The following is an 18,735-nucleotide window of genomic DNA, read 5'->3' on the forward strand; positions in this document are numbered from 1 at the left end:
TTGCACACACAGCATACATAGCTGAGCATTGAATCTTTCTAAAATTTGCAGCTGTTCTGAAAATTGGAAAATAAGTTGGTTTGGGCTGAATTTACTTATTTTACAACCAAAAATGGAACCAGAAGTTAAAGTCATGTCACCAAACCACTGACTCCATAACTGGGTGAAACCATTTATGTGCTTCAGCAGAAACCCTACTGACCTTTTTTTTTCCAGACAAAATAAACTGCCTTTGACATTTGGTGATTCAGTTGGGAGAAGAATTCAGCCCTATTTTTCAAAAAAGTGAGAACAACATCTCCCATTAGCTTTCTGGCTGATGGAACAGTGTGTGTCGTCAGCACACCACTCTTGGAAATAAGACACCAAATGCCTGACCAGTGGAAAATGCAACAGTCATAGACAGGGTGGAATTGGAAGAAGCCTGAAAATCTGTCTCATTCCAAACTGATTTTCCACTAGACCAGGTTGCTGAAAGCCCCATCAAACCTGGCCTTGAACACTGCCAGAGCTGAGGCATCCACAGCTTCTCTGGGCAAGCTGTGCCAGTGCCTCACCACCCTCAGAGGAAAGAATTTCTTCCTAATATCTAATCTAAATCTTAGCATAGCTTCCAGGAGGACCTGCTCCATGACTCTGCCAGCCACCAAGTGAGACTCACCAAGGTGAGACTCATTGGTCTCCAGTTCCCTGTGTCTTCCTTTTTCCCCTTCTTAAAAATGGAAGTTGCGTTTCCCATTTCCCAGCAGTGGGAACTTCACCTGCCTGCCATGACTTCTTAAGTATGCTTCTGCATATCATTTTACAAGCAGGTGTTTTCACAGTAGGCAATGGGGTATGGGGTATCTGGCAGTTTTTGACTTTTAAAAAATTACAAGTGCCTTTTTCATTCAAAATGTATGAATTATGTTCCCAAATGAACTGCATCAGAGTAAAACAGGTTAGTGGCCCTGAAGTTTTGTGCTTCCCTAGACTCCCCTGACACCCACGTGTGGAGATTAGTAGAGGCCATGGAGCCTCCCAGCCAAGTGCTGACCCAGAGAGTCAAAGAACTTCCCATTGAGGAGCGAGGTAACATATATCTGACCCTAAGCCTCCACACAAATAGTACATTGTATTAAATGTAATTTCCATCCTAAGCCTCCCAAGGCACCTCCACAAGAAAAAAGGATATTACGAACAAACAAAGAACTTCCATTTTCTATCTCCCACTACGTCTTTCATTTCAAATGGCATTCCAAGCCATGGACATATATACCGCAGAGGTGCCATTTATTCACCTTTAGGTTAAAAGCATTCCTAGTTATAACAATTACCTCTAATGATCTAAAATTATGTGCTCATCATTTTCTTATAGCTGATTACTTCTCCAAACCCAGTCTGATGGTTAGGCAATCGTGTGCTTTGCTACCTAGGCTCAAGTTGCAGCTGAGTATGTGATATACTGAATATATCTCACATGTCTCACATGCTAATTTTAATTTAGCCTGAAAAAAAATTGTTGAAGCTGGTGATTGTATATTAACAAGAGAAAGACTGTGAAAAGTTCATTACCTAAACATGGTTTTATATATTAAATCAGTGACATATCATCTATCATACCACCCAAACTGATAAGCAATTCCTAGAATATTTATCATTAATCAGTAAGACTTATACATTCAAGAACAAATGTAATGGACATGGTGAAGAATTTTTTTTTAATTTAATGCATCTGAAGTTTCAGTGGTTGCTATTAGGTAACTAGAGAAATATTTGCCACATACATACATAACATCATGGCTGATCCTGCAGCTTTTGCATTCAACAGCTCACATTGTATTTAAAGCTTCATTTCAGAATTCTGAACATTTGTGATGAATGTACATTTGTCCTATTTCCAGCCTCTCTTCCTGGAATGACTTTGAGAGTTCAAGACAAATAGCTGCAGGAAGACAAAATGGAGGAAAGAAAAATTCTACACACTCTACTCCAGCACCTATCACCTATGCACCATCTTCCATTTATCTTTCTTGCACTGCAAAGCCAGCCCAGTCTATTTGTCTACCTCCTATTAATGAATTATGAATACACCTGATAATTAAAATTCAGTATTTACAATCCTGGCTGTGCAGCAGCACAATGTGTGATTCAAAGCTGTCGCTCTGTGTTAAAAGCAAGGTATGCAGATCTCCAGGTCTCTGGCAGCATTTCATTTTCTTGCTAGAAACACTTAGCAGACACACTCTTATGGCATGGCCACAGTATATTAACCCTGAAGAGCAAGAAGAAAACCCACATAATTTCAAGGTATATAAACAAGCACCAGTTATTTTGCTTATTAAAAAGTCTAATCCAACACACCTGCCCTGGTGTGCCTTGCTGAAATGGGAAGTACCAGCTCTGCCCACATTCACCCACTTTGGAGTTTTTCTTCTTTTTTTCTATTTTTTTTAAGGTTTATGCAGGTGATTCTTTATTATTAGTTTTGAATTTGAGATAAAACAGAACAACCTCCAAAAAAACCAAACAAAAATAAACATCAAAGCTAAACTATCATCCCAAGCATATCTGAAAGATCACACCCGAATGTTTACATCTCTTGCTCATGCTTGATCACATCACTAACCCTCTTCTTACAAAGATATACATGTGAGAAGGATATGTGCTGCCTCCTCTGCAAAGGGACTTTTCTTCAGGTCACAGTTGGTCTTTTTGACTACAGAATGCAGAAAACACAGATGGCTGGTACAACAAAAAGAAGAAATATATTGTGAGCAGGTTCCTTTCATGAAGCTTGGTGAATGTGATGGCCAAAGAGGGAAGGAAGAAGGAAGGGCAACACCACATCACTAGATCATGCAGTTCACTGGGACTTGACTCCACTCATCTCCTCCTGCCTGTTCTTGTTTTTTCAGGGTGCCCTTCTTACTGCCTAGACGCGAGAGATCTGCCACAGCCTCTTGAGATCCAGAGTGTGCTGTGTGCAACATCACAGACAATGACAGAGGGGCAAGAGGGGCAGAACAAGCTGCTGAAAATCACTATCATGCCCCGAGCAGCACGTGGAGTGGGACAGAGGTCACTCACTAAATGCTTCTACAACGCATGTGCACATTCCTGAATATTAGAAAACAATGATTAAGCTGAAATAGATAAGCACCTAAAATACAGTTAAATATACTAGTTTCTGAGAGAATTTTCACTTTGGTTTTACATTTCTACAAATTCTGAAAACTGCCTTAAGTCTCTGCAATGTCTCTGGCTTCCCCCTTCTGTGAGGGACAGCAGAGCACCGAGCCAAAGCCTTGCCCCAGGAATTTCTAGCTGCTCGTTTTTTGATCTCACACTGGGTGCTCTAAATAAGCAATTGGATGAATATTACCACAGAGTTATTATTTCTGTCATAAATTTTCAAAACTACCTATATGAATAACTGTAAGCCAAAGTCCTTCAGGGACTGGCATAAATTCAAAAGCTGTCTGAGTGCTAGATTTAGTATTTCAACCATTGAAGTGGTGAAAGTAGTACAAAAATATATGCACAGAAGGACAGCTGTCTGTCAGCTATACACATTTACACAGGCTTCTGGGCAACAGTTTCAAACAGAAATTAACAACTTGATCTAAGTAAAATAACTCCCATCCAGGCTTCCAACAGGATATTGGAATTTACCCTGACAGGATGGGCAATGCTTAAAGTACCCTAAAGTCTCTTCCTGAAAAGCATCTCCTAAAGGTTTGCAATTCTCCACATAAAGCCAAAATACAGCATTTTAAAGGAATTTAAATGTTTTATAGAGCTTTCTCTACATACAGATGGAAAAAACCAAGTAAGATGTTTTTGCATGTATCTGCAGCTCAACCTAAGACACTATCCCAAAATGCTGTAGTGTAGCCTCAGTGACTTGTTCATATTATCCCATACCTCTTTCTTGGGTACAACACTGTCAACCAAGTGTATCATTTGGAGCACAAGTAACAATCCTAAGAAAAAAGTCCAAGCTCCAAAAACTAATCTTGGTAGAGGCTGTACTGGATGAAATGTAGATGCAAGAGTAAAAGGCGCAACTAAGGACAGGGTCACCATCTTCTGCTCTCCTCATGTCCTTCACAAAGCCAAAAGGAGACAGAATTAGCTGGGTAAACACAGGCATGGTGGAAAAGAGATATTCCAGCAAACCTCTGCTGCAATCCTTTGGGACCCCTGTAGGGTGTTACAAATTCCAGGGGATTACAGCCAAACAGACATCAGGGACCAAAACATCTGTTTGATGAGGATGAAAAGAGAGTGAGAAGTATTACTGTATAATCTCTGACATTGCCTTCCATGCAATGATGATGATCAGTGGTAAAAGCATTTCATCCAGTGCAGCACCAGGAATGGCCACATCCAAGCTGCCCTCGATGGAGTTCCACTAGGGGTAACAACTTGCTATACAGGGAGCAGAATTGTGGTACATCCTGGATTTTAGGAAGTCTGAGGCCTTATTTTCTCTCTTGAAGTCAAGCATCAGGACAGACACATTAATGCAAGTGACAAACAATTCTTTCAGTCACCCATGCTACAGATGCAGGGAGATAGTCTGCTTTGTTCCTGGCTGGTTTTGAATGCTTCCATCTCTGTCTGCTGAGAGGTGGAAAAAGGGGCAGGTTACCACTAAAATCTGAAATTGCTCATTATTCTCAGTGTGGAAAGTCTTTATCAACAAGTAAATAAAAATCCCGAACCCTAGGATTTTAATGAGTTTTCTATTTTTGTCTCAGGAAAAAACTATAGCACGCCTTTATTCCTTCATATACCGTAAGGATCTTACCATCATTACAGCACTAACAATAGGTACAAAGTTTTGAAAGCTTGACACTGAACCTTATAATTTTAGTTAAATGTGAAACACTTTTATTGAGGCCAAGCAAAGGCCCTGAGGGATTTTATTTCAGTAGTTAGAAGCTGCTAACTTACTGTGCCAATAATCCAACAGTCTGCAGACAATACTTTCCAGACAGGAAGGCAGTACATTGTTGTAATGCACATCTTTTAAGAAATCAACAGGCTTAAAGCCATACCCGTGTGTTACATTTTTGGTGGCACTCACTTCACTCTTTTAACAAGTACTTCTAAGACCTACATGATGTGCAGTCAAGAAAGGAAAATATCTTATGTAAGCACGCTCCCTCTGAACTGGAGAGATTATCCTTTAATGTTCTCCTGTCTTTTATGGGCACAAGAGGAAAAAAACCCCTTCTTTTATAGGCACAAGAGGAAAAAAAACTTCTTCATGGTGCCGATTCTCCTCATTCACATTCTCTTTCGTGACTTCATTTGTGCAGTCAATTGCTCACAGATGTGAATAGGAAGGTGGCAGTACAGCCCTGCTTTAAAATAAAAGGTAGCAGGAAGGTAAGGCCCTGGAGAGCAGTTTCTCAAGGTGATGCTCCTGAAAGCGGATATCCATGCCTTTTCAAATGGGTAACATTATGCTGGATCTCATTTTAATTTCACAGACACTATATAAGGGCAAGGAACTGCAAAAATTATTATTATCCTATTATTGTAATTGCTCAAAGGATTTTCTGCTAGTCTCCCATGTAGCATAGTATGTGAAAGGCTGACAAAGAAAATGTGATTAAGTTGTGAATCTCTGGTTCCTGCCAGCAGTTTTGAAGAGCAAGAGATTCCCATCATAAACAGCAACCGAAAGAATGATGGCCTTTCTGGTCCTTTCATCAGGAAATTAAAAAACCAGTAGTCCTTCAACATCTGTTAGAGACCCAGAACAGAACGGAGAGAAGCAATCCAATTCATCTGCATGAACTGTTTTTTGTGGTACAGCACCACCACTCCCTCAAAGTGTTGACCATGTTGGAGTCCAAGTCTGACTCGGGGGAGTAAGACAGAGACAGAAACAAGCAGAGTTTTTCTGAGGTCATATAAGGATGCAATTTCTTTTTTGTTTGTGACCAAGAATCAACTGTTTTATGCTCTTTCCTTCCTTTCCCTGCAGTAGTTAAGCTGACAGTTATCTGCAATCAATACATTACAGGAGCTAATCAGCTGTGGCTTCTGGTGCTGAACCCAGAAGGACAACAGCCTGTCCCTAGCTGTGGGGTAGGACCGGGACATTATGAATTTGGTTCTGGGATGCCTGGATCCTCTTCAGTGGTGCAGAGCATGGGAAGCACCACGTCAACTGCTTCCACTGGTGGTGCTTCTTGAATACTGCTCTCATTTTGTCATGTAAAGCTGGGGTATGTAACAGCAAAAACCAGAAGACGAGAAGAGAGAAGCAGATAGCTGATAGAAGCGAACGGAACTTCCTCTGTGTCTCTTGGAAGCGTAATTTTTAATCTTGTCCTATTCCATAACTCCTCCTGTGCTTCACTGGATGTCTGGTCTAGGTCTTACTCCCTCTCTGTACTACATTTTCAGCTTGGAATAACCAAATGTTCACCTTAAATCTTTACAAAATCATGTCAGCTCACACCTGCTATAATGCCTGGTTCACAAGCACCAGCCACACCTTCCAGGTGTTTCCAGAAGCAGAAAATTCCCCATGCAGCAAGAGGTGCTTCATGCTCCATGTCAGTCCATTCTCTGCACTCTGAATCCTCTTTCTCCAACACCAAATAATGATATTTCCTTAATACACAGCTCCTGATGGATCTTGGAGCCTTCTCCCACCCAGTTGGGTGTCCACGAAGGGCAAAGAGCAACTTCAGGGGCAAGATCTCAAACTCTAAATTAAAGTCCTTACTCTGGGTAATCTCTCATTTCTGAGTCTGCAAAGGTGCCTGAAGAACCAGGGCAGACCCACCTCCCAGCTGGGCTCCAAATCATCTCAGGCAGCCCCTGCCGAAACCGTGTCAATTACCTGCTGCACACATGCATTTGCATTAACTGTGCCCGTTCTTTTTCTGAGTTGTCTGAAAAGACCTTTACATTTTCCAGCTGATTTCAATAATAACTGAATAATAAATAATTTAAGCTAAGCATTTAATGGATGGAGTAAACAGAACATTGTAAATACAGTTATTACTACAACAATAATTAATTGCTGAGGTCTTTTGTTACTACTTGTGCCTGTTTTAGAGACTTAATAGTATCAGGAATGAAAGGGTTTGTCCTTTGTTATTCTTTCCATATACATCCGCTATTCAGAACACTGCAACAGATCATCAAAGACAGCTATGGGAGCACTTCTTGTATTCCTTTATTCAGTCTTTTGCTTTCTGCAAATATTCTTGTGTTTTAAATCTCATTCATCATCATGTTTGTGTTCAGGCTGCAATCTCGTCTGACACACAAAGCAGATGAAACTAGGGATTTCCAAAGCTAAATTCATAACTCTTGATATCTTAAGCTAACAGCCCAAAGCCTCCAGGAGAAAGCAGTAATAGATTCACATCCTCTGTGGCTCATAGAAAGTGAAATATGTGTAACACATATGACCATTAAGTTGTATTTGAAGGTAGATGAGTCTGTGGATACAAATAATGGGGATTAGCACACATTTGTTAGCAAAAATTTACTTAATTTGGTCTTGGAACACATTTAGCAAGCTTATATCACTGCTGCTTCAAGCCACAGTCCCTGCTGGGGTCAGGAGATGGTTTTATTCTTACGAGGGAAAAAGCCCTACCATTTGTGTCCACCCTAAGCATTTTCAAGGGAACTTGAAAAAGGCCTCTGTAACTCCTTACATGTCTTGCCATACCTAAACCATGCTACTAAAGGTGTCCCAAGCCACCTTTCTGTGCTGGCAAGACACAGTTGCAACCATACAAAACAAACCTCAGAATCATGCTGATTATGGTATCCCTCCAAAGTAAAAGCCAACAATAAACCCAATAGACCTCTTCCTTTCCTACTCTTTATGGCTCCTACATTCAACACAAAGATGCTGGGTGACATATCCCAACGAAGTGTTGATGACATGACAATTTACCTGAGATTTTTTTTTTGTCTTTAAGGCTGGATTTATTTGGGAAAAAAAAAATTACAGGTTGGATAAGAGTATTGAGGTTGGCTGACAAGCATCTTGATGCTCCCAGTGAGTGACCAAAATGGTCCAACCAAGCCTTTATCTGTGAACATTATTGCATACTGTCTACATTCCCACTCACTTGGTGACCTTTACTTTTTCTTTGTTGAAGCAATGATGGTCGTAGCCATCAGTCAACATTTCCTCCCCCAGACTGCTCTCATATCCTTCCTCATCATCTGCAAGGACTTCTAACTTGGATCACTTCCATTCAGCACCACACCTGACCTTCCAGACACACACTGTGATGGAATCTATGTAAGCCTGCAGGAAATGCCAATGAAAGTTGTCCCAATACACTTCTTATGCTCTTCTTCTTGAATCTTCATCTTGAGGTTGGATCTTTGTTTGTGCCTCCAGACAGCAACTCTAATTATTAATTGATCTAGATAATAACATGTCATACAGCATTACTCTGCTGCTTTTACCTGTGAGAAGCTGACCAAAGATACTGATTTTTAAACAAAGGACCTGAGAAAGAAAAACTCCTGACCAGCTCTCAGTTGGAGGACACACAAACAGCTAGATACAGAGACAGTGTTAACAGGGTATGGGAACAGCCCCAAAACCCAGCATTTTACTTGGCTTGTGCTTTCTACCTGGAGGGGAAGTGAGAAAAACTCCTGAGTCAGCCAAGAGCCCATGACTATTGATTTTTGAAGGAAATTATCCTTCCAGATGCAGTGTTTTTGAAAAGTCCACTCTTAAAACACTCTTCTCCATTTAAATGAAAGGAAATTACCAAGGCTGAAGGCCTTTATTAGCAAACCTCTCCAGGATAGATCCATACAGAAAACCTGGAGGAAATCATTGCAAGACGATCCTACACTACTCTGCTGAGACTGAGGGCCTGTAAAAGCCTAGGTGAGAAAACAGAGCGCACCATTTATTGATAGCCACATACTACTTAAAAATTATTATAACTTTCTCTCCTGAATGTTACATGAATGTATCTGTGTTTAATAAAATCTTTCTCCCTTATACGCAATGTTTTCCAGACCTTAACACAGCATCATCCAGATCCACATCCCACATTAACTAGTAGCATGAAACACCTCTACTGAACATCAGGAATACTAAAATAGCACAGGAAGCTTTTGGGGACAAATAATACGCTACATTTCATACTTTCCTTTCTACAAGAATTTCCTCTCTTGCTGCTGTTTTTATCTTGAATATCTATTACATGAATTGCTTTTCCCACTGGGAAAACAGATCTGACCCTGACATGGTGACATCAGTGAAATCTCTAACAAAAAGAAATTGTGGAATGGTTTGGGTTGGAAGGGGACCTGGACAATAATAAAAAAAAATTAAGTGTAACACATATCTGAGAAAGAAATTAACAAAAAATTATTTTAATACTAATTCTTAACTATTTTGAGTGATAATTTCTAATACTAACATAAGGATCATCTTTTACGCCACAATGTGAAGATGTAAATTCCATATCCTTGAAATCTGTGGCAAGCAAAGCATAATGATTTCAATTCTTTTCAGCAATTAACTTTCTGTCTGTGAACTTCCCTAAAATTTGACGGATATTCACTAGGTGGATCTGAACTTTACGTCAAGAACATAAAATAAAAAATGTAAAAATGAAGCAAATAAAAAATGAAGTTGCATTTTCATGGGTTTAAGTTCATTATAAAAATACACCACAGAAGCTACTGGAACAGCGTGCATGCAGAAATCTACCCCACAGAGGGTCTGAAAGCAAGAAACAGACAGCTGCTATGAGTACTTAAAAAATGTATTTTAATACATCTTCAAAATGTGTTTAAAGCTTTTCCCCACAAACAGTCTAATAAATAATCTAGTGAAAACTGTTAAGTACTTTTTCTTGCTCTTGGGCTGTATTTGTATTTGCAGGAAAAAACAACTGCACGTTGGTCATGAATATAGTGAAAGGTACTGCACAAGCCTGCGTACTTCAGGAGCAATTGCTGCATACAAATACAACATTGACGTAGCCTGTGGAACACAAGAAAACAGTAGCCCAACTGACTTTCTTTGTAAACAGGCAATTATGTACCAGGGGTCCAACTGCCAAACATTTTGGTTTTTAAAATTAACAGGAGTTAAGCAATTTACTAAGTTTAAAAATTTGAGCTATGAGATGAAAAATGTGAACATATTCCTCTTGCAAATAAACTGGATTCCTACTACTCCTTCTTTTTAAGAGGTTCCAAACTGCAATCACTGCTCAGGTAGAGCCCCTGTTTAAATCACAAACAGCTCTTTCAGGGGGAAAAAAACCTGCAGGACAAGGGCCAGTGTTTGCATTGGAGTTTGCTAATGCTAGCATAGCTGGTCAAAATCCAGCCATTACAGTAGCTTTGTTGTAAGTATCTGGGTATTTCCAGTTGAGTCCAACATAAACCTTAGCTATAGTAAGCTCTGGAGGAACTGGTGAAGAGGAGGGATAAGCTGGGTGTTTCCAATGTGTTGCCAGGACAAGGATGATGGGTATGTGTCACTCTGGTTCCACCTTCTCACCACATGGAACCTGCAATTACTTGTACAAGTCAGGCAGACTTCATCTGGACTATGGGAAAAAGAGGGAAGAAACTCAGTCCTCACAAGGAAGTAGCAGCACCGACAGAAGACACTTGCCCCATGCATTATTGCACAGAGGACAGGTTTTCCCAAGTGCCCAGCCATAAGCACTTCCCAAGAGGAAGGCAGGGGCTACTAAGGACTCTGGAAAATACTAGAATGTCTCTGAGTGCCAAAATGTAGGGTAGCCTTCCTATTTGAATTTGGGTGCCTGAAAGCAGACATCATTAATATAGAATTTTTGAGATAACTCAAGATACAACTGCATTGACAAACAAATGAATTCACATCAACTTTGATAAAAGCCAGTAGGAATCTTTGTAAGCCATAGTAACAATCAAAAATCTATGTAAGAACTTATACTAGACTGAGGAAGATGTTAAAACATCTGAGAAAAGTTTTAAAAGTAAAGCAATGATGAAATTTCAAAACAAGACACAGTGATCAGATACTTTTTCAGTAAATTTATTTTCCAAAATTTAGAACAATTTTTGATCGACACAGGAATAAATTATCTAGATTGACTTTGTGTCCTACCACATAACTTTGGTGTGCCCACCTCAGTTGCAGAAGGAGACTTGGTGCTGTACTAGTCCAAAATCTTTGCCTCAAACTAAGTTCTCAGAGGAATGGAAATCAAGAGAACAGGCCAATTTTCCCTGTAATTACACTGGTGCAATCACAGAGACATCTTCGCTTTTGCACTAGTACAGATTTCATACCCTTAAATCAGTCATATATTAAGGAATAGGAGCTATGAGAAATGATTATTTGGTCCAACATGTTTAAATCCAAAGAACTTCACCTGCTCACAGTCTGGAATTGCACAATTCATTGTGGGATCTAAAACTGTTAAGAAATCAAAGCAGACGTCTTCCCCTCTCATGAACAAGCAAGTCTCAAAACAATCAAGACCTAGAAATGAAATGCATGACTTATTTTGACTAGCATACAAACTTAGATCACAATGATAAAGCTGAAGTTAATCAATTTAATTTACTTGTTAAAGTCTTTGTCCTACCCAAAAAGTACTGCACTGCTTTGCCTTCTGCAAAAGGAATGAAGGAACACAGCCTTTCTTATTAATCCTCTGAAATGAACATTAAATTATTTCTATAGACTCATATAAAGCTTTTGAGTTTAAAGTTTTAGTCAGTCCAGTAACATGCTAGGACAAATGCCAGGGAAATGAATGTTCTGGATTTCCCGGGTAGAAATCTGACTGTAGGTCAGCGAAACTGTAGGTCATCCTTTATTTTCCCAACAATAACCCTGAAAATTAAAACCAGACTCTGATGGACTGGAGATATTGACAGTTGATCTCTCTGTTGTATGGTTATTTAAAAATATCACATTTATAGCTATGAAACTCTTTGAATATGGATGTTCTTATTTCTAAAAAATATACAGAATCCTTCTTATGGTAGATGACACCCAAGTACACACACGTTCTTTGATTCCATCAGCAACTGATAATAATAAAAAATGTTAAGAGAAATTGTTAACAATAATTGGAGTCTAGCTTGAGATAAATTCCACATATTAAAGCAAAACACTCACTTCAAAAGGATTTTTGTAATTGAACTTGTCTTAGAAGGGTAAAATTTAATCCAGTTCCATCTTTCTAGCTAACTGGTACACTATTTGCTTTTGCAGTTAAAACCTGACTGTATGATAACTCCCAACACACTCCAAACTGCATCCTTGGGAATACTGCACTGCTCTTGATAGCAAAACATCATTCAGCTGTATGAAATCTCACTTTCTAAATAAAGAACATCATGTTTTTAAATGACACTGATTATTCAACCAAGGTTACGCTTCTATTGCTAAATTGAGTTGTAATTATAAAGCAGAATTAATAACCACATTTAATGAAAATCCCATTATGATGCAGCTGAGGAAATCAAAGTTGAAAACTCCTGTAAGTAAAATGACAGATAGTCACAATATAAGGGCAATACTACGTGTGAGTCTATTTCCTCAGCTTTCTGGAGTTCTCAGCAGAAAGTTAACTCCAAAATGATATTGCTGCTCCCCTCAGGAGCATGTACAAACCCAGAGACAAACATATAGAGAGGTGAGAGTGACAAGGGAGGCTCCTGTCTGACCTCAGGGCTGCCTCTGACCTCAGTAGATCTTCCCCAGAAACTGCATTCCCACTAGTGAGGCAGAATCAGGCCCTCCAATTTCAGGTCATCAACCCCACATAAATCTAGAGGGCACAAGAGTCCAAGGCACTAACTCTTGGAGAAAGAGGAAAGTTATTCCAAGATACAAATTTTTTTTATTTCAGTAGGCTTTTCTTCGCATTCCTGTGGCACATAAACAAGATTATGCTTTGGGAGGTTTGCCTCTACTGGGATTAAAATCTACTAAGAATGGAACTGCGCAGAAGAGGAAGGAAGGGTCTCATTTTCCCTAAATTACATTTATTAGGTATATATTCATCTCAGAATACACATTAAGTCAAACAGACTCAAAGAGAAAAGCTTTACCTTTACTATAAAACACTAATGAAAGACTGGAATCAATCTCTCTTCATTCCCTTTATCTTAATTCTGTGCAAGAACTGCAAACTGCTACAGATTAAGGATTGTTCAAACTTCAACTTGAGAAAAATTCTCAACCACAAGAGCTGAAAGGCAAATAGTTCTTTATAAAACCATAGCACTACCTCTCCTAAGTACTCAAGCATGTTTAATGTTGACTGTGTTGCTGAGATATACTAACATACTATATATATAGATGGTGCACGGAGGGAAAAAAATTATTTTGCATTCAGCTAAAGAATAAATATATACAATCCCCTCCAAATTATCAATGTATTGCTCCAACATCTGAAATCAAACTGAATGCAGGTAGATTTCTAATCATGAGCAGAATTTCCTGCTTATAAGTGGCAAACCAATGTATGCCAATAGACAAATGTTTCAGCTCTGGTGTATTGTGTTCTGATGAGTAAGAATCTTGTACTATTCATGTTTTTGAATAATTTCAGCTCTGTCAGTAAGAGGGATTCTCTGAATAATGTATGTAGTGCAAAAGAAATGAACAGAGTTTAAATAAAACACACAAATGTGAAGGGAAAAGAAAAAGGACTGAAATCTCCAAAGTGATATAGATCAGATCAATTTTGATAACTCACAACAGATTCTATCTATTAAGGCAACCTGTTTCCATATGCATTCAAGATTTAAAATAAAAATACTAATGTTCTAGGCCTGTTTGAAGACAACAAAAATGCATAAAATAACCATTGGAAATTAGCTATGACATTGAACATACAAAATTTTCCAGTTCCAAAAGTATCCTGGGTGAACATTTTGATAGATGTTTTTAACCTAGTGAAAACAAAAAAACCATTAAAGTTTATGCAGTGTTGCAGTGAGTTACCTGCTAGTATGCCATCCATAATCCTTTGAAATATCTGTCTACTGTCTCTGACACATGCAAAGGGTCAGGCCCTGAATCTGCACAAGTAACCTCTGCAGCAAATGGAAACAGAAGTAGAGGAAACTGGTAATGTCTCAGAGCTTTATGCTTGAACTCACATGAATATTCATCTCGGTCCAGCAGCTCTCAGGCTTTTGTTTGGGGACGTGTGCTCTGAGTAATTTCCACGCAAACAGCAAGGTCCAAACCCACTGTTTCACAGCGGTTCAGCAAAGAGTTTTCAATTCATATTAAAACATATGAAATCACTTAATTCAGAGCTGATGGTGGGGGTTTCTTTAATTAGGTTAGAAAAACTCACACATGTGCGCTTTAGAAGCCTCTGTCAAGCCAGCAAATTCAACCACATGGAAGCCAGTGTCCTCCAGCTATCGGACAATTGATTTTTGCAGGACTCCGCTCACATTTAGCTTAAGGAACATGAGATATGTTCATTCAGTTGTCAGTTGGTTTGCCTACATTTCATTAGGAGAATATCTTTTGTTTAAAATACATTCTTCAGTAATAAAATGCTTTTAAAAAGAAGTAGTCAGATTATTGGCACAAGACTGCAAAACACGAAATAAATGCAAACTTGGACTAATGCAAAAACACATGTGCATTTAAGTGGCAAGTAGAAACATAAATAAGGCCTTTAGGATTACTTCTATTTAATACAAATGTACAGAATTTTATGAGCATATACACACATAAGCATATACATTTAATTTCCCTTTCTTCTCTGCCACCTCCCCATACTACAAGGATTCGTCATTTCTAAAGCTCTTAAATACTTTGGAACCGAAACTGGGTTCAGTTTAAAGAAGAAAAAAAAGGATCAGGTTATGAATCACTATTTCTATAAATGACAGCAAACATAATGGGAGAGGTGTTCCTCAGTTAAATATAAGGCAAAAATAGCATAAGGTGGTTAGAAAGAGAGAAAAATCTGCTGCAAATAGTGTAAATCAGCAAAGGTTTGGCCAAACACTTTTTTGAATTTAAGGTGTTTAGTTTTACACAGTGAAGTGGTGCTATTTTAGACAATTTTAAATGTGTGCAAATCAGAATTAGTTCACTAACATTCAAATGGAAAGACTAAGCAATATCCTTAATCCAAAATGAAGCAATAGCTTGAGAAATTGACAAAACTAGATACATAGGCAGAATCTAGAATAATTGACTTAAATTAAAATTACATATTTTAGTACACAAAAATTTTAGTCCCATCCCATTTGCTAAAAATTTAAGTTTAAAAACGCTAGTGTGTCATTGGTCTTCATGGAATAAATATTATCAGTGCTTTCAAAAGTTGACACGAACTCTAGTATTTTCTCAATGTACTACACCTGCACAGACCTGATTCCCTCCAGTTTCAAAGCATCTTTTGAAATATTTTTGCCTTATGGAATTTGATACTGATTTCCACGCTAAATACAATTAATACATTGCTTAATATAGAATCCACGCTTTACGGGACATCACCCTTTCCTGCATAAAATGAATGGAGCCATTTTGGCAGCTCAGAAGCTTTTCCTCTTAAACAGGGTGGCAAGGTCATCTGAAACTTGAAGTAGCAAAGACTTGGATAAATAAATTTAGTAATCATGCAATAAATTATTCATGAGAACTGCACAGCATATTGTATGTTTACATATTAAAAAGTGCCACAGAGATGGCAGTGAGAAAGTGAAGAGAAACACAGCACATATTTTAAAGGCACCATGAACACTAAGACATTCTCCAGTATGTTTCTATTTTAAACTCGCTCAGCAATGTCGCTTAGAGCATCTACTTCCAGAGGCAATTCACTCATGAACGGAGAGGAGGGACTGGAAAACTTAAGAGCTACAGAGGAAAACCTATAGAGTCCTGAAATATGAACATCAAAGTAGTAACGCTACTACAGTCTTCAGCTCTGCCCCACAGTACACCAGTGTCTTACATAATAACATGAATTCCCTTTAAGAAGGCAGACACACACGAAAATAAATAGAAATAATGCTTTGCCCCTCTCAGAGATTAGGCATATCTAGTACATGTTTTAACTACTGGTAAGGTTCCTGGGGTGACTGAAATGTAGCAAGTTCAGCTAATTATACACCACTTTTATCAAAATAGAAATTAAAGAAAATAAATGTTACCTCATTTGTTAAGGGCATTTCTTGCTCTGTCTTCCTCTCATTGTGTATGTGCATCTGTGTGTATGTGGGTGTGTGTGTGTTTATAAAATATACAGTAGGACGAGAGAATATATTTGTTCCAGTTGAGGTGGTCTGTGAAACCAAGTAGCTCAGATACTAACTTGATTTGGCACCAATGTATGGATGCACAGAGACATATCCACAGGATGTATGCATTACGAAATGGTAAGAGACATTTACAACCTAGAATATAAGAGCAGGGCTGCCTCAAGTGACATCACCAGATCAACTGCAGCGTCAGGCAACTCAGATATATTATCCTGCACACCACTGCTTCCCTGTCTCCTTTCCAGCCATTAGAAAAGCATCTGGGAGCACAAACATTATCATATATTTTCAAATACACGCAAGGCACAGCATGCACAGAAGCAAACAAAAGTGTGGGGTTTATGCACTTATTGACACATTCACAATTTTTCTTTACAACAACAAAATTCATCTCCATAGAAACAAAGAAGCAAGAAACTACAGTAATACTGCAGTTTACTTTTTACCAAAGTAAATGTCACATCAGGTTAGTCAGCAGAAGGCAGGAGAGGGGATTTTGCTCCACTAAGGAACCAACGAGGACTGCTGCCCCTTTTGCTGTTCTGCAAAGGCTATCTGTACCGAAGACAGACTTCCCGACATATTTACAATGCAAGATAACTATGTGGTTTCCTGTTCTTTCCACTGCAATTTATGTGTAAGGTGGTCGGATCAGTGGCATGTTTACTTACAGGCATTTGTTACAGCGAAGCTGTTGGCTGTTTCAATGTTGTCTACATGAGGAACCAAATTAAAAGGTGCTTCGGATGCATTGGGGCTGGTGTTATGAAGAAAGATTGCTAATCGAAAAGCAGTGTATTCCTGATCTGTGTTCCTGATGAAGAGACCACCTACAAAAAACAGAAAAAAAAAAGCAAAAAGCAAAAGCAGCTGGGTAAATCATTTGCAAGCCACTTAGTGTCTTGTAAAACCAAGTAACTGTCTCTCCCAAAGCTGCACAGTAAGGCAAGTCCTAAGACTTTAATGGATAAGGAACTAATCGTATTCATAATCACAACCACTGCCTTTAAATCACCGTCCTCAATCGATTTTAACCTCCCTGATGCATTCATGCTTCTTTTCTGACTTCTCGGTTTTCAGCCTTTCATACATAAATACCCAGATTTGTCATGATTACAGTGACCTTTTAAAGTGTTTAGCCTCCATCTCCCTGATACTGAACACACTGGTAAATCAGCTGCTCAACAGCCTCTCACATTAAGTGGCGGGCTGATTAAGCGGAACGATGCTTTCTGGATTAAAAAAAGGGAATACCAACTCGGCGTAGGATAATCTGCACTGAAGAGGAAGATAATGAACTTTGCTCCTCTGCAGCCATGTGCAGGCAGGGAGCAGCTCAGCCTTATTAGCAGCATCTTTACAAGTCCACAAGAAATGATGCAGCGATGGAGCTGAGCTGGAAAGAATTCAGATAGCTGCGTCCCATCCCAAACACGTCCGAAAGGAGGGAAGCAGGAGGCGATGGGAAAGGGGTAAGGATGGGGCACAGGACTAGAGGGACACACTTACAAAACCCTAAACTTTCCAGCTACACAGAGGAACGAAGGACGATGTAGCCTTTTGCCCCCCCATCCCTGCCGGCTACCGCAACCTCCGCTGCTCAGGACTCGCCATTCCTTCGAGAGTCAGGCAAGAGCAAGGGGAGTCGGAGGGGGCTAAAGCAGCTAAGGGGCACCAGCCCCGAGCCCCTTCGTGCCCTGCCGACACCGCATCCCCGGGGCTGGAAGGAGTTCTGCACAAGACAAGCATCCTCCTTCCCGCACGCGAACGCACACAGAAATATTTACACACACACAGACACACGGAGGCACATACACAGAAACACGAGGATGATTCGTGCAGGCACGGAAATGGGATGGTGCTGAAGGAGAAATCTGCAAAAGCTGCCTTCAGAGCCTCCTTTTCAACTCACTTCGCAAAGGATTGAACCCCTGGACACACGCACGCAGCCCAATGCAGCGCTTACCTATTTGCACGCTGCTAGGAAAAGCTCCCATTGCTAGTCCCCAAAAGCCAGAAAACAACAAGACAAGCTGTCTGCAAATTATCCTCATCTTCTCTTCTGCCTCTCTGTCTCGCCTTCTCCCGCTCGCTCGCTGGATGCTGCTTAAAGAGGCATCGAGGGCGAGGAGGATACACACAAAACCAGGAATAAAAAAAAAAAGATAAAAAAAAAAAAAAAAGGAAGGGGGAGAAAAAGAGAGGTTTCCTCCTTTTTCTTTTTCTTTTTTCTCTTTTCTTTTTTTTTTTTTTTTTCGGGTGGTTTGGTTTTAGAATTTGTTCGCTATCCTCTCCCGCTCTCGCCCTGCCTCTCTCCCGGCTGCCGCTTCAGCAAGCCATGCCGCCGCGGCGGATTTTTCCCGCAGTCTCCATCGCCGGGGAGCGGAGTGTGTCCGGCTGCAAATGTTGCACATGCAGAAGATGGTGGTGAGTTTGGCGGCGGGGGGCAGCGTCTGGCGGAGGCGCGGC

General features: G+C 39.7%; 1 protein-coding gene across 6 annotated transcripts in view; it reads right to left on the bottom strand.

Annotated features, from left to right (window-relative positions):
• GRIA4 (glutamate ionotropic receptor AMPA type subunit 4) overlaps positions 1–18,515 on the bottom strand; it is a 215,848-nt gene extending 197,333 nt beyond the window's left edge. For 5 of the 6 annotated variants that reach the window (XM_058019234.1, XM_058019237.1, XM_058019236.1 and 2 more), the window contains exons 1-2: positions 18,233–18,408; positions 16,938–17,096 (exon numbers count right to left, since the gene is read on the bottom strand). In XM_058019234.1, the coding sequence (XP_057875217.1) occupies positions 16,938–17,096; positions 18,233–18,320 (247 nt within the window). In that variant the 5' untranslated portion in view covers positions 18,321–18,408. Of the gene's footprint in view, positions 1–16,937; positions 17,097–18,232 lie in introns of all 6 variants that reach the window. The other variant, XM_058019238.1, reaches the window with a different exon arrangement.
• Positions 18,516–18,735: the final 220 nt, after the last annotated feature.

The sequence above is a fragment of the Melospiza georgiana genome, chromosome 2 (assembly GCF_028018845.1).
Source record: "Melospiza georgiana isolate bMelGeo1 chromosome 2, bMelGeo1.pri, whole genome shotgun sequence".
In the NCBI taxonomy this organism is placed as follows: domain Eukaryota; kingdom Metazoa; phylum Chordata; class Aves; order Passeriformes; family Passerellidae; genus Melospiza; species Melospiza georgiana.